The 25,376-nt window shown below is 34.8% G+C and overlaps 1 protein-coding gene across 1 annotated transcript in view; it reads right to left on the bottom strand.

Annotated features, from left to right (window-relative positions):
• Nucleotides 1-4,782: 4,782 nt before the first annotated feature.
• DACH2 (dachshund family transcription factor 2) overlaps nucleotides 4,783-25,376 on the bottom strand; it is a 798,816-nt gene continuing 778,222 nt past the window's right edge. The window contains exons 9-12 of the mRNA XM_044936484.2: nucleotides 15,364-15,512; nucleotides 15,091-15,238; nucleotides 7,422-7,568; nucleotides 4,783-4,886 (exon numbers count right to left, since the gene is read on the bottom strand). Of these exons, the coding sequence (XP_044792419.2) occupies nucleotides 4,783-4,886; nucleotides 7,422-7,568; nucleotides 15,091-15,238; nucleotides 15,364-15,512 (548 nt within the window). The remainder of the gene's footprint in view (nucleotides 4,887-7,421; nucleotides 7,569-15,090; nucleotides 15,239-15,363; nucleotides 15,513-25,376) is intronic.

Raw genomic sequence — 25,376 nt, 5'->3', positions numbered from 1 at the left:
CATATTAGAATGGTAAGCTTTTCTTTGAATAAGCTCTCACTTTTTTTTTTCTGAATAAAATTTGTTCACAGGGGGAAAAGGGATGTTTGATAGGTTTAACTTTTATACCAAAGTTTGGTTTACTTTTGACATGTAGATTGGATTTAATATCCACTTCTGGTGTGTTAGTATCAAAAGAAGGGAAAATCATTTAAGATTCCATCCTATTTACTGAAAAATATCAGATTAAAAATATATTCCAGTGTTAAATCATGTTTTGCCATTGTCAAACATGTAGGCAAAAAAGTAAATATGAAAATTATTCAAAGAGATTGACATTCCTTTTGCAAAAGCATTTCCTAGATTTTTTTTGTTTTGCTTTCTTCCCCCAAAAAATGCACTGGCAGAAAAGAGAGCAATGTGTCACTGTGCCTTTGCATTTTATGATGTTATTGCAATAAACATTTCAAAATAATATTTTATTTTGTTATCAGAAAGCCAGTTCATGAAGGCTATTTGTTTTCCAAAATTTAGGAGCTTCATGTTCTGGATTTGTTTTATCTGTTATTAAGATGACAATATCAATTTTTAACATTTAAGAAACATGCACTGTACCAGTAGCTCTAAACAATGAAATACAGTCATACAAAGGTTAACTAAGTATAAACATGCAAAAGCAGAAGTCTCCCTTCAATCATAAAATGATGTTATTTTCTGTTCAGCAGTTCATGTTACTGCTGTTCATGCTAATTAATTAAAGGAGTTGTTGCTGTAATGTGCAAACAGGGAATCTGAGAAACTGAGAGGGCTTTTAGGTCTCCAAGTGAAGTTAAGTCAGTCTTGACACAAGCAATCAAATGTAATGAAATCACTTGTCAGTGCTAAGCTTGTGAAAACTGTGAAGTTTGACTAGGGAGTAAAAGGATTGTAATTAGATTTCCAATAGGATAATAACTAAATGGCAGAATGCAGTAAAGAGAAGATATCACTTTGTTAGCTAATGGTACTGCAGTTTGGCTTTAGTTTTTACCATCTCACTTGTAGTTGTGCTAATTTAATTTACTTTAATCAGCAAAAATGCACTACAGAAATGGTATTTGGGTGTCATTTGCAAAAATCATTGATCTGAAGGTACACTTAATGACAACTGATATGTTTATTTTATGTGAAAAGGAGATTAGTTGATAAGACAGTTGATGTGTGTCTTGCAGGCCTCCAACTTTGTTATGAGAATCTGGGTTGGAGGATATTAGTATACATCCTTCACTTCCAGAAATAGTGGACACTGCTATCAGAATGGGTGTGTATTCATTTTTTGATCTCCTTATAGTATACAGGAGGAGTTGCTATATAGACCATTAAAATATAAGGAATACAGAAATCCTTTTATCAGAAGGTGATCTATGCATAATAACTTGTCTGTCAAACAACACTCAAAGCATAAAAGACATAAAATAACTAAGCTTTTAGAATACATATAAGTATAGCAGTACATGGGCAGTTTGTGGAAATTATCATAAAATTGTACAGGACTTTATTACTTCGAATGATAGCCAAGCAACATTCTTCCAAATCCTCTTTAAGTCCTCTCAAGGAAATGTTACAATGCAACTAATTGAATTTCAAAGAGAGCACTAAGTGAATGACAGATTTTTATCCAACAGAGATATTGACAATAGAAAGAAAAAAGACTTCACTGATGCTGGAATTGTTTGCTGTGATGGAGATGGGTTGTGAAAATAGCATTGTATTAGCATGCATGAATTGACCCTCACAGACAATTCTAGGAAATAATCATCCAAGTTAAAAAATGTCCTGTTAAAGAATGTAGAACAAGCTGCCACCAACCAGAAGGAGGGAAGTGAAAAAGATGAAAATAGGATCAAAATATGTCACAAAAGAAAGATAACACAAAAGAACAAAATTATCAGGCAGAAAGGAAAAATAGTGGTTAAAATTGCATTTTATGTCCACCAACCATTATACATTGTCTCAAGTTCATAGGTACATATAAAAGTAATTTCTCAATTCTGTACATCTTAAACAAAAAAGTAATATTATTGGGATGTTGGGAGAGGGTGGGATGATTTGGGACAATGGCATTGAAATATGTATAATATCATATATGAAACGAGTCACCAGTTCACCAGTCCAGGTTCGATGCACGATACTGGATGCTTGGGGCTGGTGCACTGGGATGACCCAGAGGGATGGTATGGGGAGAGAGGAGGGAGGAGGGTTCAGGATGGGGAACGCATGTATACCTGTGGCAGATTCATTTTGATATATGGCAAAACCAATACAATATTGTAAAGTTAAGTAAAATAAAATTAAAAAAAAACAATAAAAAACAAAACAAAAAATATCATTTGAATTTATTGATTCAATGAACTATTTTTAAGATTAATTATGATAATATTTTCAGGTATCTATTCACCTAGTTAATAGAATAAATCAATTTCTGCTCATAAAGTAATATCTTTTAGATATTAAATTGTGATTCTACTATCATATTAATATAAGGCATTTACTCTAGTTTTTCATAAATTGATAAGAACTTTATCATTTATCATACTTATATATTGTGCTAAGGAAAGTGAGAATATGAACTTTTTCATTTTTACCATATTTATTCAAGAATACTATTTAACACAACCCAAAAGGCAGGTATTTAATAAAAATTATTAACCATCATATTTTACCATATATATGGAAAATATTAACCACAAATGCTAGAAAATTTGACTTATAATTTGAAAAGTATATATAAGTTAATCTCCTTGCTTTAAAATTGTTCTATCTCAATCCTTTTAAAAATAGACCTAATTTTCTCATATTTAGCTAGCAAAAACTAAGGAAGATTATTAAAAATTATACTCACTGAATACAAATATTAAATGTGCCCTCTCCTAATCACAAGTTAATATCAAAAGCCATTCTTTGCAGACTTCACTAAAATAAAAGACTGAGCCAAATAGTGAATGTAACTTTTCCTTATATCATCTAATTGGCCTTCTATGAATAAGTTATCTGTTTGTTGCACTGAAATGCAACTTTAGGACAGTTCAAAATTTATATTTATTTCAGAGTCAGGAAAGATGCTATTACTGGGGACTAAAGGAATTTGTATATAATACAGATAGATATAGATAAAGATACATGGGCTTCCCTGGTAGCTCAGACAGTAAAGAATCCGCCTGCATTGTGGGAGACCTGGGTTGGATCCCTGGGTTGAGAAGATCCCCTGGAAAAGGAAATGGCAACCCACTGCAGTATTCTTGACTGGGAAATCCCATGGACAGAGGAAACACACACACACAGATATATATATATATATATATATATATATATATATATATATAACAAATAGCTATGAATGGTGAGTATAAGATTAAAGGATAATAAAGATACAACCTGCTGATAGTTTATCTTCTACAGTTCCAAAGATGACCTTATATCTCACTTAAAGAAGGGCCCAATCAAGCTTAATGCTCCTTAAAGATTCAGTCTATATTTGTGTTGTACAGATTCACAAGGGACCATATGCTTCAGACTTGCTCAATCCTACCTTGGACCTGTGGTGGCAACCTTAAATAGTGGTAGCCCACAAATAGTGGGGATTTATTTATCAATTTCACAGTGGTAAATTGATTGGATAAACACCGAGTCTCATTCAAATTGGCTTTGCTCACACAGACACAGCCTTTAAGTTGAGAGAAGAAAGCAGGTAAGCTAAAGAGGCACAAGACAAAGCAAAAGCTTTATGAGCTACACATGCATGTTTCCACACCTAGTAAAGTTAATACATTAGTTAAGTCTATCCAGCTGCAGCAGAATCAGGCATTCCCAGAAGATCCATGATCTTTGACACTCCTAGATTTGCAAAGATGATGTGCAAAACTTCATGAGGGAGGATTTCTAAATTTTCTGAAACTGCCACATAAAATGGTGATCCACAGACAAACCCACATGGATCTTTTGGTCATATCTGGTTCTGTTGTCTTCATATTGATCCAGTCATTACACTATGGAAAGGCACAGATTAGTTAAACCACCAAAAGGTAACATTTCTATGGTTGTTTCCTTTTTGAAAGTTAGGTAATGTTTTTTCTTTTTTTATTAGAGTGAGACATGAATATGAAAATAAATGTAATCTGCATACAGAGGGCTAGAAAACTGCATTAGAAAGGCACAGAAAAACTCCAGTGGTCAAATTTCAATTTTTAATTTTAGTTGTGTTTGCACTCCAATGAGACTATATTAATTTGTTTTGCCTATTTTCTTACTACTAAATACTTTTAAATATTTTAAAGGATCTAAGCAGTTATGGGAATCCTACAAATTATGAATTACAAGTCCTGCTTTTATTTTCATATTTAGTCAGTTTCTAAAATATCTAAATTTGGCACCAGAACTTAAATATTGATAAAAATGTTGCCTAGAATACTTTGCAAATATTGATAGGTTATGATTATTGTACCAGTGTCTTTTAAAAACAGTAAAGTAGCAAGATTTAAAAACTGTATTATTGTACACTTATAAAAAGGTAAATTATATTCACATTTTGTATTTTTAGAATATGCCTAACTTATAAAGGTACATTCTTTTAACAAGTAAACATACAAGAAATTTCCTCACATTGTATATGTAAAATTCTTAGTCCCTAAATACAGAGTCTCAATAAACATTACAGACTTTTACCCTATCATGAAGTAAAAAAAGTTTAACTTATTTATTTATGTTACTTATATGAAAAGTATCAACAAAGGAGCTCATCCCCATCCAACTCTCTGGGATCACATATTAAGCAGTTGTAGAAAGAAGTACACTATTTACTGTACCTTGCATAGCAGTACTATCATGAGGAGTTCCAGTGTTTTCTATTTCAATATCTGGAATCACAGTATCTGAAAGAAGTGACACTCAAGATTAAGGCATATTCAATTTTTCCTGACTCCATTTGAGTAAAAACTCTCAGCTGGCCAGGGTCTTGGTCCTATAGTAAACATGAGACCTTGAGTGGCATTTTGATTTTTTTTTATGTCAATATATTTTTAATGGTAGTGTTTAGAGAACCATTGACTGAAACTTCCCAGCCTGGCCAGGCACTATAGTAACCACAGGCATGAGTTATCTTAGCAAAATGTGGTCCTGGTAAGGAATGCAGAACTAACAAGCTACTAACAACTGGAAGAATTCTAGAAAGGTCAAAAGGAGAGAGGAAACACCAGTCCATATGTCCTACCAACCTCCTAGAATCCTTCTCACTGGAATCTATCTATCTTTGCTGAGTGATGTGCATGCCACTAGAAAGGACCCTGAGTCAAGAGTGATTGGCCAGAGACAACTTGGAAACTAATCTAACTATCATAAAATCCAAGACTGTGAGCCACATGGCAAAGCAGTTCTCCTGGGTTCCCTTACCCTCCTGCTGTCCGCCTAGTGGGCCCCTTCCCAATAAAGTAACTTGTGCCTCCTTGGACAATCCATTGCCAAGTGTTAGGCAAGAGCTCATTCTTGTGCCCTAGAAGGGGTCCCCTTTCCTATAACAGTAAGAAGGAGGATTATAAACCTTAGTTAAATTCTACAATTGGGCATATATTTCCAGGTATATAGTAAATACTTCTTTATTCATTTTACTCTCTAGAGATAAACCTCAGGAAAATAATCTATCCATATAAACCCCCTCAGACTATCAGGTAACATGCTCTATGAAATAAGGAAAAAGTTAATATAATTATCCCATTCTTATGTATATTTTCCATTTGTGAAATGTGATAGATGATGATTATCTCTATGGTAAATGTACATGAACACTAAAACACAGACTATGATTTCTGGTCTTTATTTAGTACTGGCTCTTGGGACCAAGAGATACATGAATTGTTTAAAACAAAAACAAAAAAAAAAAAAAAAAAAAAAAAAAAAACTTGAGGAGAAGAAACAAGGAGATGGGTTTCTTATTTTCAATTTTCAATATGATTATCTAAAAGTTATTCATATTCATGAAACACAGTTTTATATGTCCATTTATGTATATAAATTGCTCAGACACCCTTGGGTAATATGATAACAGAAGACTGTGTATCATCCAATGTCATCAAGGATTAATGTGAGAAAGAAATGATTTGAATACAAATTACCCACATGCTGTAAAAACAGCCGCTTTTCCTTTATAACAGAGAACACTGGAGCTATGGTGGAATTCACATATGGGTGGATTTCAAATATATAAAAAAACTCGAGGATTCCTCAGAATTACATCTTCAGAGCCTCAAATAATGAGTGTACTGAACATTTGCTCCATTTCTGGTTCCCATTGTCTAAGATGTTCCACAGTATGAAATATCGATGTATTATTATTTATCTTCTCTCTTCTGTGTCTCAATGAGGCATAGCTGTCATGAGCTAATAATCTAGTTCTGTATTCCTATTGACTGTGATGACAATGATTTAAGATAGTCACAGCAAAAAGGTAATTGAATTTTTAGGAGGTAAAAATATGATTGAACATTTGTATGGAATTGTCTATTCGTTCTTAGTATATGGCACTTGAAGAAACACTATTTCAGTTCATGCTTGTGTCATATCATGTATGGAATATGTGTACATGCATGTATGAAATTCTTAGGCTCATCCTTTTTATATACACATATCAGTTAAATATACCGGCTGTTAATATGCTATGAAAGAAGAACTTGAATAGCCTAGGAGATAAAATTATGTTGTAGACTTTCATCATTTAAAATAGAATCAGAAAAATTTGGAATTAAGAGATTTCATGAGAAGCACCTCTTCTCACAGGAGCTCCAGTAATTTATTTAGAACATTCTTTTTCAACCAGGCACTCTTGAAGCCCTCATCACTGATACAATCTGCACTAAAGGAACCAGCTTTCTAAAGCTCATTAAAATAAGTGAAACATTAAAACAAACATTAGCACATTTTATCATGAATAGAGATAAAATGCATTTTAAGTGTAGGGAAGTTATCAATATTACTTCTGCAAAAACCAGGAGGATTTCCTGTTACTCCTAAACTATTATATCTCCCAGGATAGGGATATCAGATTAAATTAATTTTAATTAATTAAATAACAGATTAAATTAATAACCTAAAACACTTGGCTTCAAATTGATGTATTAATTGTGTGCTTAGTCACTCACTCATGCCCAATTCTTTGCGACCTCATGGACTGTAGCCCTCCAGGATCCCCTTTCCATGGAGACTCTCCAAGCAAGAATACTGGAGTGGATTGCTATGCCCTCCTTCAGGGGATCTTCCCAAGCCAGTGATCGAACCCAGTTCTCTTTACCATATGAGCCACTTGGGAAGCCCTGATGTATTAATTGTTCCTGGACAAAATCTCTCCCATTCCATCTCCCTCCCTCACCCCCTCCCCTTTGTGTACCCTGATTGTGAAGTTCCAATTCACACATTACCTTTCAACATCCTTAGTCCACTGTCACTAGTAGTGGCTTGCTTAAATGCTTGCTCCACTTGCTCCCTGCACTTTGATTCAAATTCCAAGGCTTCTTGTAGTTTTTTCTTTGCTTTTTTCTCCTTCTTTAGGCGCTTTTGCATGGTAGCTAAAATATGGAAAGGGAAGTAGTTTTCAAAGGCTTGGTCATTGAAATCAAGTTGCCAGTTTTGATGAATTATAAAAAAAAATATACAGAGATTCAGGTAGATATATAAATGTATGATTAGCTTCTGTTGATTCCAGTTATCATTAGGCTCAACCAAAGAATATTCAGTCATATAACTGATTTGTTATTGCTTTCACATCTCCAGTAAGTAAGCTCTATAATACACATGCATTTGTACAATGTTGGTGGTAGTACTGGAAAACTGTTTTCTACCTTGACAACATGAATTTAGTGATAACATGAAATATTTTATAAACTTGTTATGAAAAGTATTCTTATTATTCATCAAGTTATTCCTATACATACTTAAAAATACAAAAAAAATCCTGAAAATATTTATTGAGTTTCAAAACATGGTATGTTTTTTAAAACTTACAATGTCCAGGGTCTATTTCTCTGAGATATTACTACTTTTAAGGGAAAATATCTATCTCTTTAAGTATATGCACATATCATGAGACTCTGCATCTCTCCATATATTTATATTTGAACCTATCTACACATTTAAAAGAGAATAATATTCAGCAATCATTTTATTAAGCAATCTATAAAAGCACAATAGCATTTTTCATAAACAGTAAAGGAAATGAAGAGTTACAAACAATTATAACTCAACTCTCAAGGCTTTATATCCTAACAAGAAACTTTAACTGCCTTAATGTATAATTGTTACTATACTCTGAAACCTTGAAATCTGTGATAATTTCTCAAATAGAATTAGTGAACTTTAGTAATTATATTGGTACACAGCAGGGCTCTAACAGGGTTCTAAGCAAACCGACCTTCATATTCTTCCAAAATCAGTTTGTAAAAATTAAGATATTAATATCATGGCAATAGAAGATTATTCAAAGAACATTAAGCAAAATTATAAATTATATGATATTTTAAAAGTTAAAATATTCATATACATTTAAAATATTTCAGTCACACTAAACTGAATATGATGCTAATTTGCATTTCAATTGCTTTATCTCACATTTCAATGTCTTTTCATGTAAATGACCTTCACAACTTGAAAAGAGTCACTCTAAATGTGTGCATATTTCAGAGGACTAAGGTAATAACAAGATGAAAATCTTGAAATAAAAACACTGAGAATGTATAGTTCTTGTTCCATTTTTGATAAAAGGCTGATAAATAAGGTTAAACATAAAAAGATTTTACTATTATAATTGTACAATATTACATCTACTATGTCTAGGAACTTTTAAAAGAAAATAGATGTGGTATCAATTACAAAGATTGACCTGAAGAGTCTATAAGGAATAAACAGAAATCAGTATGGGTAGATCCCTAAAAGTTAGATGCCAATTTTAATGTATGTAGTTTTTCATAAATCAATTTGTGAATGTTAGTATATTAAACATATAATTATTTGGTTTTTGTTGTTGTTTAATCACTGTCATGTCTGATTCTTTTGAGACCCCATGGACTGCAACCTGACAGTCTCCTCTGTCTATGGGATTTTCTAGACAAGAATACTGGAGTGGGTTGTTATTTCCTTCTCCAGGGTATCTTCCTGACCCAGGGATCAAACCCATGTCTCCTGCATTGCAGGTGGATTCTTTATCACTGAGCCACCAGGGAAGCCAATAATTATTTGTTACTTTAGTATAAATAATTTCCCTACAAAAGAAATGTGCTTTTATGACTCTTAATCATAATAATTCACAATTGCCCTCTGCTCTTTCATAGTAGCAGATTAGTCACCTTGCTTATTTAACTTATAAGCAGAGTACATCGTGTGAAATAGCAGCTGGATGAACCACAAGCTGGGATGAAGATTTCCAGGAGAAACTTCAACTGCTTCAGATATGCAGATAACAGCACCCTAATGTCCAAAAGTGAAGAGGAACTAAGGAGCCTCTTGATGATGATGAAAGAGGAGAGTGAAAGCTGACTTGAAACTCAACATTCAAAAAACTATGATCATGGAATCTGATCTCACCACTTCATAGCAAATAGAAGGGGAAAAGTGGAAGCAGTGACAGGTTTTCTTTTTATGGGGCTGTAAAATCACTGCCGGAGAAGGCAATAGCACCCCACTCCAGCACTCTTCCCTGGAAAATCCCATGGATGGAGGAGCCTGGTGGGTTGCAGTCCATGGGGTTGTGAAGAGTCGGACACGACTGAGCAATTTCACTTTCACTTTTCACTTTCATGCATTGGAGAAGGAAATGGCAACCCACTCCAGTGTTCTTGCCTGGAGAATCCCAGGGACGGGGGAGCTGGTGGACTGCTGTCTATGGGGTCGCACAGAGTCGAACACCACTGAAGTGACTTAGCAGCAGAAGCAGCAGCAAAATCACTGCAGAGGATGACTGCAGTCATGAAATTAAGAGACACTTTCTCCTTGGATGGAAGCTGTGACAAACCTAGACAGTATATTAAAAAGCAGAGACATCAGTTTGCCAACAAATTTCCATATAGTCAAAGCTATGGTTTTTCCAGTAGTCATATATGGATGAGTGTGTTGGACCACAAAAAAGGCTAAGTGCAGAAGAATTGATGCTTTCAAATTGTGCTGCTGGAGAAGACTCTTGAGAGTCTCTTGGACTAAAAGGAGAGCAAACCAGTTAATCCTAAAGGAAAACAACACTGAACATTCATTGGAAGGACTGATGCTGGAGATGAAGCTCCCATAATTTGGCCACCTTGTGTGAAGAGCCAACACATTGGAAATGACCCTGATGGTGGGAAAGATTGAAGGCACAAGGAGAAGAGTGAGGCACAGGATGAAATGAATACATAGCATCACCAACTTTAGTGTACATGAATCTGAGCAAACTGTGGGAGATAGAGGAGGACAAGGAAGCCTGGTATGCTGCAGTCCATGGAGTCACAAAGAGTCAGACACGACTTATTGACTGAAGAGCAATCATAATAATACATATTGCATATCAAATATCAAAAATGTACTAATTTCTCCAAACCTTAGAAAGACAATTTAGCCTTTGTTTTCTAGTATTTAATGACTTCAGCAAGATAAGATAATGTTTAATTCTTCTGAAATGCAATGGTTAAATTTCCATTTTGAACTAAGCTTATAATTTCTAGGCCTTAAGGAAAATATCTATAAAATTTCAACTTCTTGATACAAATTTATGAATATAATGTTATTTTGGAATAATATAAAGTTAGTGGATTTTACTCAAATGGAGTAATCCTTCCTTGTTTAGGGAAGTATTATGTGGGTTGTAAATTTTCTCTCCCTTTTTTGCCTCTCCTTCATACTCTTTAACTCTTACTTAATGTTTGCTTTGTGATCATTCTATAGAAGATTAAGCAAAGAAAGGAAAGAAGCTAAAAACACAATAACCACTTGCTGCTGTATAGTATTTTATGGAAAATATAAGGAAGAGGTGGAAATTATTGGTTAAAGTAAAATTTTGAATTTTCTTTGATTTTGATACAAGCTAGTCTCATTATCCATGTCTGCAGATTATCAAATGTCTACCCATTGTTGAAAAGGTATTTCTATTTCTGAACGGTATTTCTTCATTCTTTCCCTTTTGTGTCTATATGCTACCCTATTTCAGTCCTCTTCACCACTGTCTAGATGAGGGCAATCTCCTTTTATATAGCTTCCTTGTTTCTAACCTCACTCTAAGGCCCCTTCTAATCTATTCCCAACACTGGAGTGTTTTATCTAATTAAAATCAGACCAGATCATTCCCCTGTTTATCTTTTAATACTTCCCATAATCTACAGGTCAAAATCCAAGGTAATATTTTCCATAATTAAAAATCTCCTTCATAATTTAGCCTCAACTTTCTGCATCATCTCTCAACATTTACTTTATAAAAGTCAGAGCCACAGTAATAAAAAACTGTATATAGTTCCCCATGTTTGAGGCTTCTTGCCTCTATGCTTGGGCTTCCCTGGTGGCTCAGTTGGTAAATAACTCATCTGCAATGTGGGAGACTTGGATTCAATCCCTGGGCTGGGAAAATCTTCTGGGGAAGGGATCGGCTACCCACTCCAGTATTCTGGCCTGGAGAAGTGCATGGACTGTGTAGTCAGGCTCATTGGTGCAGAATGAACAAATCGCTCAGGTACTTTCATGCCCTTTCTTTCTTGGCTTACTGATTCTTCAAGACTCAGATTCAAGTGGCAGCATCAGAAAGCCTTCCTCAACCATCAAATCCCCAGAGCACCAATTTGAACTAACTATCCTCTCTCTATATAAACATATATAAATACATCATTGCTCTTGTCACTTTGTCTTAAAATTAACTGATTGGTTGTGCTAGTCCTTTGAAATGTAAATCTTTCAAGAACAGGAACTGAGTGTTATTTATCTTCTACCTTCAGAATCTAGTGCTGTTCTTGCCAAAGAGTAAGCATTTCATACATAGGGATTTTTTTTTACAATAGTGAAAGATGTTTATCAGTTTTCACAATCAATAGCCAGACAAAATTAAAAGATAATTAAAATTGCAAGCCATAATGAGAACATGATTAACAACAATATAAATAATTACATACAATCTTGGGGGTCAACAAGTGGAAGTGCATACATGCACATGTTTTCATCCACCCAGCCAGTCTATGTCTTCTGGTTGGTGCATTTATCCATTTACATTTAGGGTAATTATCTTAGGTAATTATATGAACCTATTACCATTTTCTTAATTGTTTTGGATTTGTTTTTCTGTAGGTCTTTTCCTTCTCTGGTGTTTTCTGCCTAGAGAAATTCCTTTAGCATTTGTTGTAAAGCTGGTTTGGTGGTGCTGAATTCTCATAACTTTTGCTTATCTGGAAAGCTTTTGATTTCTTCATCAAATCTGAGTGAGAATCTTCATCAAATCTGAGTGAGAATCTTGCTGAGTAGGGTATTCTTGGTTGCAGTTTCTTCCCTTTTATCACTTTAAGTATGTTCTGCGATTCCCTTCTGGCTTGTAGAATTTCTGTTGATAAATCAGCTGATAGCCTGAAGAGAGTTTCCTTGTATGCTATTTGTCATTTTTCACTTATTGCTTTTAATATTTTAACATTGTCTTTAATTTTTGTCAGTTTGATTACTATGTGTCTTAATGTGTTCCTCCATGTGTTTCTTTGGTTGATTATTTCCTTTCCCATGTGAGAGAATTTTTTCAGCTATTATATCTTCTCAGGTCCTTTCTCTCTTTCACTTCTCCTTCTGGGACCCCTATAACATGAGTGTTGGTGCATTTAATAGTATCCCAGAGGTCTCTTAGGCTATCTTCATTTTCCATTCTTTTTCCTATATTCTGTTCTGCAGCAATGATTTCCACCATTCTCTCTTCCAGGTTATTTATCAGTTCTTCTACTTCAGTTATTCTATTAATTCCTTCTGGTATATTATTCATTTCTGTTTCTTTTTAGTTCTTCTAGGTTTATGGTGAACGTTCCTTGCATCTTCTGCATTGTTTGCCTGAGATCTTGGCTCATCTTCACTATCATTACTCTAAATTCTTTTTTTTTTTTTTTTTTTTTCTGAAAGGTTGCCTATCTCCACTTCTTTTAGTTGTTTTTCTGTTTTGTTTTTTTTTTTTTTTCTTGTCACTTCACCTGGGACATAACTTTCTGCTTTTTCATCATGATTACATTCTATAATATGTTTGTTTGTTTGTTTGTTTAGCCACTGTGAAACTGTGCTTCTTTTTGCTTCTTCTGTCTGCCCTCTGATGGATGAGGCTGAGTCTTGTGCTAGCTTCCTGCTGGGAGGGGCTGATGATGGGAAAAACTAGGTCTTGCTCCAATGGGCAAAGCCTTGCTCAGTAAAGCTTTAAACCAGTTACTTGCTGATGGGTAGAGTTGTATTCCCTCACTGTTCATTGTTTGGCCTGAGATGAGTCAGCCTTGGGGTCTATGAGTTCTATATCTAAGGTTAATGGTGAACTCCATAAGGGTTTTACGACAAGGGGGACTTTCCTGGTCTGATGCTGCCAGTGCCCCCACCTGTGTGGTGAGCCCCTGTGAACCCATGCCTTCGCAGGAGACCCTTCAACACTAGCAGGTAGATTTTGTTCAATCTCCTGTGGGTTCTGACTATGTGGATGAAAACAAACTAGAAAACTCTTAAAGAGATGGAAACACCAGACCATCTTACCTGTCTCCTGAGAAACCTGTATGCAGGCCAAGAAGCAAAATTTAGAACACTGCATGAAACAAATGACTGGTTCAGGATTGAGAAAGGAATATGACAAGGCTGTTTACTGTCATCCTGTTTGCTTAACTTATATGCAGAGCACATCATGCAAAATGCTGGGCTAGATGAGCTACAAGCTGGAATCAAGATTGCTGGGAGAAATATCAAAAACCTCAAATATGCTGATGATACCATTCTAATGGCAGAAAGTGAAGAGGAACTAAAGAACTTCCTGATGAGGGTGAAGGAGAAGAGTGAAAAACCTGGCTTAGAACTCAATATTAAAAAAAAAAAAAAATTAAGATCATGGCATCCAGTCCCATCACTTCATGGCAAATAGAAGGTGAAAAGGTGGAAACAGTGACAATTTCCTCTTCTTGGGCTCTAAAATCACTGGTGATGGTGACTGCAGACATGAAATTAGAAGACGATTGCTTCTTGGTAGGAAAGCTATGAAAAAGCTAGACAGTGTGTCATTTTGCCAACAAAGATCTATATAGTCATGTCTATGGTCTTTCCAGTAGTCATGTATGGATATGAGAGCTGGACAATAAAGAAGGCAGAATGCTGAAGAATTGATGTTTTCAAACTGTGGTGCTGTAGATGACTTTTGAGAGCCCTTTGTAAAGCAAGGAGATCAAACCAGTCAATATTAAAGGAAATCAACCCTGAATACTCTTTGGAAGGACTGATGCTGAATCTCCAATAATTTGGCCACCTGACGGAAAGAGTCGACTCATTGGAAAAGACCCTGATAGTGGGAAAGTTTGAAGGCAGGAGGAGAAGAGGGCAGCAAAGGATGAGATGGTTGGATGGCATCACTGATTCAGTGGACATGAACTTGGGCAAATTCCAGGAGATGGTAAGGGACAGGGAAGCCTGGTGTGCTGCATTTCATGGGGTTGTAAAGAATTGAACATGAGAGTGACTGAACAACAACCTGTGGGCTCACTGTTCCTTTCCTCTGGTTCTTGGTGTGTGTAAGATTTTGTTTGTGCTCCCCAAGACTAGAGTCTCTTTTTCTGCCAGTCCTGTGGAAGTCCTATAATCAAATCCCTCTGGCATGCAAAGCTGGATTCCCTGTGGATTATCAGTCCCTTTATAGATCCCCAGGCTGGTAATCCTGACATGGGGTTCAGAATCTTCACAACATTGGGAGAACTTCTTTGGTATTATTGTTCTCAATTTGTGGGTCATCCACCTGGTGGGTATGGGATTTGATTTTATCATGATTGTGCCCTCTTCAGCAGTTCCAGGCTATATCTGAGAATATTTCTATTACTACTGAAAATATTTCCAACACAATGTTAACTTTTTCAGTTACACTGAGCTTGTTAAACTTACTTCTGCTTTGAAGCTCAACTGCCAGTTGTCTTTCAAGGTTTTCTCTAATTTCTCTCTCTCTATAGAGCTCCATTTGCAGTTCCCTTTTTTCTTGTTGAATCTGCTTCTCTTGAATGCGAGCATTATCCAAAGCCACTTTCAGTAAACCCTGTCAAAGTACAGGAAATGACATACAGTTCATCTTATCTGTTTTAATTTCTCAAATGTGAAATAATTGATGTAGGTGCTAATGTCTTGTATTACATTTATTTTGTTTATAGAAATATTGTTGACCTGAATGTTGGTCAACAGAGTCTCCACAGAGGACAGACTATCAGCAAAAATGAATGGTCCAGGAAATCCAGGAGGCAGTGCCTGCCCAGGAGTCAGTTGGATCTTGTCCAAGGGTGACTTCATCATTGGAATTTGAACAGGTACCTCTTCTGCAAAAAAACAAAACTAATATCAGAAGGTTCATAAACTAATAGCTCAAAATCTTCACTATGTTTCCTTCACCTCTAATAGCATCTATAAAGATTTTGTTTCTAAAGCTAACTGATGGAAAACTCATAATTGGAAGCCACACCTATGTTCCACCTGACTCTAATTTCTCAAAAACAAATGTTTCAGTAAAGAATCTGTGAAATGAAGCAACATTTACTGCTAACTGGCATAAAGTTTTTAAAAACAAATTTAAGATATCTTCATTACTATCTATAAGTTAAATAATCCAATCATTTCTTAGTAAAGCATAAATTGCTTTATATGTTTCTCTTTAAATGTATCTGTATATCTATGTTTATATCCATCTATCTCCATGTTTTAACACATTTATTGGAGTATAATTTACATATAATAAAATTCACCTGTTTCAATGTATGCATCACTAATTTTTACATTGTACATCCATTACCAAAACTCTATTTCAGAATACGTCATTCACCCCCAAAATAATCCTTATGCCCATTTATATTAATCTCCTTTCCCACTTCAAGTCCCTAAAACTACTAATTTAATTTTTGTCTCTATAGGATTGCCTTTACTAGGTGTTTACATAAATAGAACCATACAGTAAATGGTCTTTTTGTCTGTCTTTTGCTTAGCATATATTTTTTGAGGTTTACCTATGTTGTGGCATGTATCAGTGGATTTTTTTTTCCTTTTTATTGCTGAAAAGTTTTCTATTTCATGGATATATTACTTTGTGTTTAATCATTCACTAGTTTAGGATCTGGACTGTTTTCCAGTGTTACCTCTTACTTTGAAGACTATTTCTTATGAAAAAAATAATAACCTATGGTGTAAAACCACAAAGTGTATATTTTTTCTCCTTTTATTTGTATATTAACTTCTACACACTCATGACTTTAATGAGATTCCTTTAAAGCTTGATATGAAGATACAGAAATAGAATTTTTGTCTAATAAAATATTTCAGGTTTGGCACAGATACATCTAATTACAAAAGGAGTCTCCTGTTACTTTGAGAAGCTAACTAATTGATTATCTACTTGAATTCTGGTTGAAAATCTTTTGTGTGAGATGTGTGAAGCAGATAGCAAAATTTTCTCTGCAATTAAGAATTGGAGATTTTTTGACATATATAAAAGCAAACTTCTACAGAGGTAATCATGGAAAGTAATCAAAGTCTGATATTCTTAAATGGCTTCTATAGCAGTATACAGTGAATTGAATCACAGCACCTCAAACAAAATTATTCTATTCACCACAGTTTCCTTATTTCAGTAACTCAGCATATGCAAAATTTGAAAATATGCATCTCTCTGGTCATAAAAAATTTCAGGGACCCTATATATATTGAGACTTATTCAAAAATATCAAAAACACTAGACTTGAATCTAGATTAGAAATCTAGAATTTTCACATGGTTTGAAAACAAAACTCTACCTATTGGTTCTGGTCCTTGTAAGGATAGGAATATGGATTTGTCATAGACCTCATTTTTCAATTGCCCAAGCAGCCTATATACTTAGTATCCAGAGTCTTGAATCCCATTGATTTCACAGTCATCAGGGTTTGCTGTGTGGAAACCTGTGGCATTGTGGGAACTTCTGTGGGATTACTTAATGGGATAGCATTATCTCTGAATAAAGTACTCTTATGTAGATCACCTTTACAATTTCTAATTTTCTAAAGCCTATAGAGATAAAAATGCAAACATTTATTTTAGAGAATAAAGTTTCACATTATTTGAATCCAAAATGTTACAGGGCATTTGAATATTGGTTTTAAAGAATTCAATAATATGGATAAAATAAACTGTTAATTTTCTTTTTGCACAGCAAACTATAAGGAATATCTCTATAGCACTGGCACAAAGACAGAAATATAGATCAATGGAACAAAATAGAAAGCCCAGAGATAAATCCATGCACCTATGAACACCTTATCAAACACAAAGGAGGAAAAAATGTACAATGGAGGAAAGACAAACTCTTTTAACAAGTGGTGCTGGGAAAATTGGTCAACCACCTGTAAAAGAGTGAAACTAGAATATTTTGTAACACCATACATAGAAATAAAATCAAAATGGATTAGATCTCTAAATGTAAGACCAGAAACTATAAAACTCTTAGAGGAAAACATAGGCAGAACACTCTCTGACATAAATCACAGCAAGATCCTCTGTGACCCATCTCTCAGAGTAATGGAAATAAAAACAAAAATAAACAAATGGGACCTAATTAAACTTAAAAGTTTTTGCACAATGAAGGAAACTATAAGCAAGGTGAAAAGGCAGCTTTCAGAATGGGAGAAAATAATAGCGAATAAAGCAACTGACAGAACATTAATCTCAAAAATATACAAGAAGCTCAATGCCAGAAAAATAAATGACCCAAACAAAAAGTAGGCCAAAGAACTAAACAGACATTTCTCCAAAGAAGACATAGAGAAAAGATGCCCACTGTCACTAATTATCAGAGAAATGCAAATCAAAACCACAGTGAAGCACTATCTCACGCCAGTCAGAATTGCTGTCATCAAAAAGGCTACAAAATGTAAGCTGGTACAGCCATTATGGAGAACAGTGTGGATATTCCTTAAAAAACTGGAAACAGAACTGCCAGCAATCCCACTGCTGGGCATACATACCAAGGAAACCAGAATTGAAAGAGATACATGTACCCCAATGTTCGTCGCAGCACTGTTTACAATAGCTAGGACATGGAAGCAATCTAGATGTCCATTGGCAGGCGAATGGATAAGGAAGTTGTGCATATACACAATGGATTGTGACTCAGCTATAAAAATGAATGCATTTGAGTCAGTTCTAATGAGGTGGATGAAACTGGAGCCTATTATACAGAGTGAAGTAAGTCAGAGAAACATCAATACAGTATATTAACACATATATATGGAATTTAGAAAGATGGTAATGATGACCCTATATGTGAGACAGCAAAAGAGACACAGATGTAAAGAACAGTCTTTTGGACTCTGTGGGAGAAGGCGAAGGTGGGATGATTTGAGAGAATGACATTGAAACGTGTATATTACCAGATGTTAAATACATGACCAGTCTAAGTTCGATGTGTGAAACAGCACATTCAAAGCCGTTGCACTGGGACAACCCAGAGGGATGGGGTGGGGACGGAAGTGAGAGAGGGGTTCAGAATTGGGGGACATATGTGGCTGATTCATGTCAATGTATGGCAAAAACCACCACAATATTTTAAAATAATTATCTTACAATTAAAATAAATAAAAATTTTTAAAAGGAACATATTCCCAGGAAATGGTTTTTAGTAAAACTAACAAATAATATTTTGAACCTAAATGCTTGATGCATGTGTTTTATAGAATTTGCTTATAAATTAACCCTAACCTCTTACAGAACTTTTCTTTCTTCCTTCTTTCTCTCCCTCCTTTCTTTCTTCCTTCTTTGTCAGTAGTAGCTTTAGGAGAGGCAAAGTATTCCAGAGAGAATGAACACAGATTCTGTGAACTATTTCAACTACAAGGTTTGAACATTGGAAACATCTCATTAAAAATCTAATTTCTAAAATATGTCTTATGTAGCAGCTGTAATGTCTCAAAAGGCTCATTTCTCAACAACTAATGAAGCAATATTATGCTTTATTTATCAAAGTCTTGATTTAGCTATCATTTTGTCTTCTGCCTATGAATGAATTAAGTGGATAGATAGAATGACTTCACAATGATCTATCAATATTAACAGTAATTAGGGAGTTTCAACATATTTATATTGATGTTTATAAATCTTCAAGATGAATTTATGTAGCCTCATAGAAGATTTATTTTTGCAAAATGAACCACTACAAAGTTAGAATGTTGACTTCCTGATAATTCAAGATAACATAATGTTTCTCCTGAATAAATCTTTTGTATCAAGGTAGAGATCTTAAAAATATGGATTATTTGTCATGTCTTACTCTACACACACATGTAACCTCAGTGGTCAGAATCAGAGGGGTATTCTATTAACAAAAATCTGAAAAGGAAAGCAGTAGATTAAGTATGCATAAAACAAAATTAAAACTACATTAAAATCACTAGAAATCTTCTATTTGGAGATTAATGAAATTCCATTAAATTGTCTGAAAGGAAAATTACTATTGACTAAGAAGACAGGTTGCATGGTCTATGGTTTGTAATGTTGCTGTACAGTAGATTGAAGTTTCAAAATTGTATTACTCTTCTTTAAAGAGACAGACACAGCTGAATTAGGTGCTACTTGCTGCAATGAGGATCAAATGCAAAAGAATCATATTTCATCAGACCTAGTCAACACCAGGAAAATAAATAGAAATATAAGAGCTATGCAGGCAATGATTCATTTTGATAATCTGGCCCAAGAGAGACACACAGAGACAGCACACAGATCTAAGCTTCTACTAAAAGACAAATAGGACACAGAGGGTGGGAACTGAGATGACAGTAGAGCAGAGATCATATCGATTTTCAGCAGCCGTTTTCACATGGATGAGATAACCCTGGACTCTATTTGGCCCATTGTTCATATTCTATCTGTCCCACAAGAAATATATTTCCTAGTCCTAGAAAAGGGCAATAAAGAAGAAGGATTCTATTTATGACTTCTTATGATTAAGTTTCTGTGCAAACCAAACATGCTTTTCCTGACCAAGGTCATATTGCATTTTAAGGTCCATAATAGCCAAAAACTAGTTGAAGTGTATTATATTTCGGTGTATATAAGTGAAAACTGTCAAACCATTCATCATTTTTTTTTATTTAAATCACAGGCTATAAAAATGAATGATCTGAGTAGCACTTACATTTTCCTAAGAGTTTGGATAGATGTACTTTTATGTAGGATTTTATTAGGTAGGATTGGAAAATCCTAATTGGCAATGAAATTAAATGTGGCAAGAACTAGAAATATATACTGTTAGTGAAATGAGAGAATCTCTTTTTAATCCAGGGAGAAAGTGTTTTGATTGAGAAATTTTATTTAAAAGTCTAGTGTTCAAGATACATGTATTAAAATATTTAGCAAAACATATGATGCAATGGCATAAACAAAAAGATAAAGATAGAACAACTGCTATCTAGTTGAGGATATGAGCAATGCCTGAATTTATTGAAGCAAATTGGAGACTACTTTTATTGAACATGTTAGTTAAACCTGCCATACTTTGCAATAGCACTTGTAAATCCATTTAGAGAACAAGCTATTAATTTTAATATCTTACTTTTAGGGCCCAGATGAATAAATATAAAAGTTGACAAGAAGTTTATTTATAGAAAAAAATATAAACATATGGTAAGTGCTCAGCATGGAAAAGTCGTTCTAAAAATTAAAGTCAAGGATGCTGGAGACTTTCTACTTGACTCTAGTGTTTTTCCATTTTTCATGGGGTTAAGTGTTTCTTCTTTCCTCTGGGCTTTGAGGATTGTGGTACAGGAATAGTAATTGAACACAGCCGAATCACTTAGCAGTGGAAAAATGCAGCCACCTACCAGGGCATCAGTTTTCATTCTTTAACAAATAAATTAAATTTCATTATTTCAGAGCTTTCCCCTAAATAGATCTAGCCCAGGGGACTCTCTTTTGTTGGTGTCACTAATATTACATTTGGCACAAGCAAGACACCTGCTTCCCTCTTCCAAAATGAGGAACAATAACAACAAAATGACCAACTGTTGTGAAATGATCTGACCTGCATGAATATGAGAAAGTGTTCATGGTCTGAGTTGAACAATGACTCAAGTGTTACCATCATCAAATTTGAAAAGAAAAACTTGGTCCCCAAATTGTTACATTTCTTTAGGGAATAAAAAAAAAAATAATGCTGATAAATGAAAACAGAAAGTTAGTAGCAAAGGAATGCAGGGTCACCATCCTGAGAAAGTGAGGCAATGTTGTGAAATGATCTGACCTGCATGAATATGAGGAAGTGTTCATGGTCTGAGTTGAACAATGACTCAAGTGTTGCCATCATCAAATTTGAAAAGAAAAACTTGATCCCCAAATTGTTACATTTCTTTAGGGAATCAAAAAAAAATGCTGATAAATGAAAACAGAAAGTTAGTAGCAAAGGAATGAAGGGTCACCAGCCTGAGAAAGTGAGGCAAAATACTTTTAAACCAATTATGGCCCTGTATTGCTCTAGATGCTTAGGTTAGCAATTTGGAAAAACATACTCCCTTTATAAATTATTAATTAGAAATAAATCATCTTTCAGATAAAATAGTATGCTGATAATAAATATTATATTTAGTGAAGGATTTGGAGGAAGTATGATACTCAGTCCCTGTCATTAAGAAGCTGACACATTATTTTGGAAAAAAAGTCAACAAGTTATAGAAGTGTACAATTATGTGTGAAATCATGTGGCATAGATTAAGTGCCCCTCTGAGTTCAAAGAATGAGAGATCACTGTGGTCTGGAGCAAGTACTCAAACTAATCTATTGACTCTAGTTGAAAAGTGTTCCCACTGTCCTTAGAGGAAAGTCCCATGGAACTTCTCTAGGATATTAAATGTCGTGATAAGAAAAAAGTTTCCTTGCTCAAACTAGTGTTGAAAAAAATTTCTTTGAACAGTATTAAACAGTTTTCTTTAAAGCAAGAGCTGTCAGATAAATTACAGGGTGCCCAGTGAAATTTGAATTTCAAATAAAGAACAAATTATTTGTTTACTATATTAATAAGTATGCCAAAACAATTTATGGGACATCCTTATGCTAAATAATGATTTGTTTAGCTGAAATTAAATTTTACTGAGCATTTTGTTTTCATTTTTATTTACTAAATCTATCAAAACAAAACATATCAGAACCTTTAAAATGCTAATTATAAATATTAACATAGTTACAAGTTAAAACAGATAGCTGAGACCATAGTGACAAAGAGTAAAAGATGCTAGAACTTGACTTTCTATGTTTGCAATACTGCTCTGTGATTTGCTAGCCCCAGGAAAATTTCCTTAATCTTTCTGTGCTTCAATTTACTCATCTGTAAAGTTAAGATAATAATAATATTTATATTATAGGGTTGTTATAAATATTAATAAAGTAATATTTGTAAAGTTATTCGAAGTAAAGGCAATATACATGCTTGTTAAATAAATTGTTTATTGAAAATTCCCAAGAGTGGAAGAGGAGACTACAGTAATGTATTTGACCAACTAAGCATCCACTAACACCTCATGAAATGACATGTTGAAAAAAATCATCTTTTGGTAATAGTTGGATGACTCTGGCTTCACTCTAAATTAGGCCAATGTTACTTTCTCAGTTATCAAAGGTCTGAGAAAACTTACTAAGCCAAGACCAGTGGTTCTCAGCTGGGAGCAATTTTCCTGCCCAGAGGAGAGCTGGCAGTAGCTGGAGACATTTATGACTGTCAAAACTGAGGAGGTAGGGGTGTGTGCTACTTGCATCCAATGGTAGAGGCCAGGGATGCCCAGCCCTCTCCTCCATCCCCACCAAATAATTATCTGGCCCAAATTTCAATACTGGTTGAGAACCAGAACTGTTTCAAAATTATATAGCAAAATCTCAATGAATGAACAGTTAACTAGATCTCCCTTTCTGTACTAAACTTCTAGAGAGTTTAATATGCTTAATAAGACAATAAAGTCAAGTCAGTGATTTAGAACTAACACAGTAGTTTACATGGTATGTTTTAGAGTTCTTAGACATTTAATTTCAGGTTCCTGACTTCAGTTCTTTGCTCAAATATCACCTTATTAATGAAACTTATGCGAAACATCTGATTTAACATTGCAGCCTGAACCCCATTTCCATCCCCTTTACATGAATTTTTCCCATAAAATTGATCACCCTTTAATATACAACATAACTTATTTATTCTTTATTTTTGTTACATGTTTCAAGGATTCCCAGCTAGTACAGTTGTAATGAATCCGCCTGCCAATGTAGGGACATGGGTTCGATCCTTGGATCAGGAAGATCCTCTGGAAGAGGAAATGGCAATGCATTCCAGTATCCTTGCCAGGAAAATTCCATGGACAGAGGAACCTGGTGGGCTGCAATCTATGGGGTCGCAAAGAGTTGGACATGACTGAGCATGCATGTGGTAGCAGTGGTTACATTTCATTTTATTACAGTATACTCTCCATGAGAGTGGGGACCTTTTACTGTTTTTAATGTTCCTATTGCTGTCTATCTGGTATTTAATTAACTATCAGATATCTACAACAGTTGCAATGATTTTGAATACATACCAATAATCTTAAACCGTGAGGTAAAACTTTAGATCATCAGATTTATTCCCTTTTTTTTTTCTAGTTCAAAAGGTAATATAGTGAACACATAATTTTAAAATACATAATTTTAAAAGTTTTTTTTTTGTACAAATATGTGGTGAAAGGAAGGAATAAATAGGGGACTGAAGTAGAGTTTCTTGTCAACTCTTAGCCTTTCCAATAGAATAAATAATTATTATAGTCTATAGATGTTATCACCGAAATCATATTGATTATATTATTTGCAGCAAAAGATGGAGAAGATCTATACAGTCAGCAAAAACAAGACCGGGAGCTGACTGTGGCTCAGATCATGAACACCTTATTGTCAAATTCAAACTTAAATTGAAGAAAGTAGGGAAAACCACTAGACCATTTGGGTATGACCTAAATCAAATCCCTTATGATTATACAGTGGAAGTGAGAAATAGATTTAAGGGAGTAAATCTGATAGACAGAGTGCCTGATGAACTATGTACTGAGGATCGTGACATTGTACAGGAGACAGGGATCAAGACCATCCCCATGGAAAAGAAATGCAAAAAAGCAAAATGGCTATCTGGGGAGGCCTTACAAATAGCTGTGAAAAGAAGAGAAGTGAAAAGCAAAGGAGAACAGGAAAGATATAAGCATCTGAATGCAGAGTTCCAAAGAATAGCAAGAAGAGATAAGAAAACCTTCCTCAGCAATCAATGCAAACAAATAGAAGAAAACAACAGAATGCGAAAGACTAGAGATCTCTTCAAGAAAATTTGAGATACCAAGGGAACATTTCATGCAAAGATGGGCTCGATAAAGGACAGAAATGGTATGGACCTAACAGAAGCAGAAGATATTAAGAAGAGGTGGCAAGAATACACAGAAGAACTGTACAAAGAAGATCTTCATGACCCAGAAAATCATGATGGTGTGATCACTCACCTAGAGCCAGACATCCTGGAATGTGAAGTCAAGTGGGCCTTAGAAAGCATCACTACAAACAAAGCTAGTGGAGGTGATGGAATTCCAAGTGAGCTATTTCAAATCCTGAAAGATGATGCTGTGAAAGTGCTGCACTCAATATGCCAGCAAATTTGGAAAACTCAGCAGTGACCACAGGACTGGAAAAGGTCAGTTTTCATTCCAATCCGAAAGAAAGGCAATGCCAAAGAATGCTCAAACTATCGCACAATTGCACTCATCTCACACGCTAGTAAAGTAATGCTCAAAATTCTCCAAGCCAGGCTTCAGCAATATGTGAACTGTGAACTTCCAGGTGTTCAAGCTGGTTTTAGAAAAGGTAGAGGATCCAGAGATAAAATTGCCAACATCTGCTGGATCATCGAAAAAGCAAGAGATTTCTAGGAAAAAAAAAATCTATTTCTGCTTTATTGACTATGCCAAAGCCTTTGACTGTGTGGATCCCAATAAATTGTGGAACATTCTCAAAGAGATGGGAATACCAGACCATCTGACCTGCCTCTTGAGAAATATGTATGCAGGTCAGGAAGCAACAGTTAGAACTGGACATGGAACAACAGACTGGCTCCAAATATGAAAAAGAGTACATCAAGGCTGCATATCGTCATCCTGCTTATATAACTTGTATGCAGA

This window comes from Bubalus bubalis, chromosome X (assembly GCF_019923935.1).
Source record: "Bubalus bubalis isolate 160015118507 breed Murrah chromosome X, NDDB_SH_1, whole genome shotgun sequence".
NCBI lineage: Eukaryota > Metazoa > Chordata > Mammalia > Artiodactyla > Bovidae > Bubalus > Bubalus bubalis.
The sequence above is the reverse complement of the archived record's forward strand: the minus strand, read 5'-3'. Positions and strand labels throughout refer to the sequence as shown.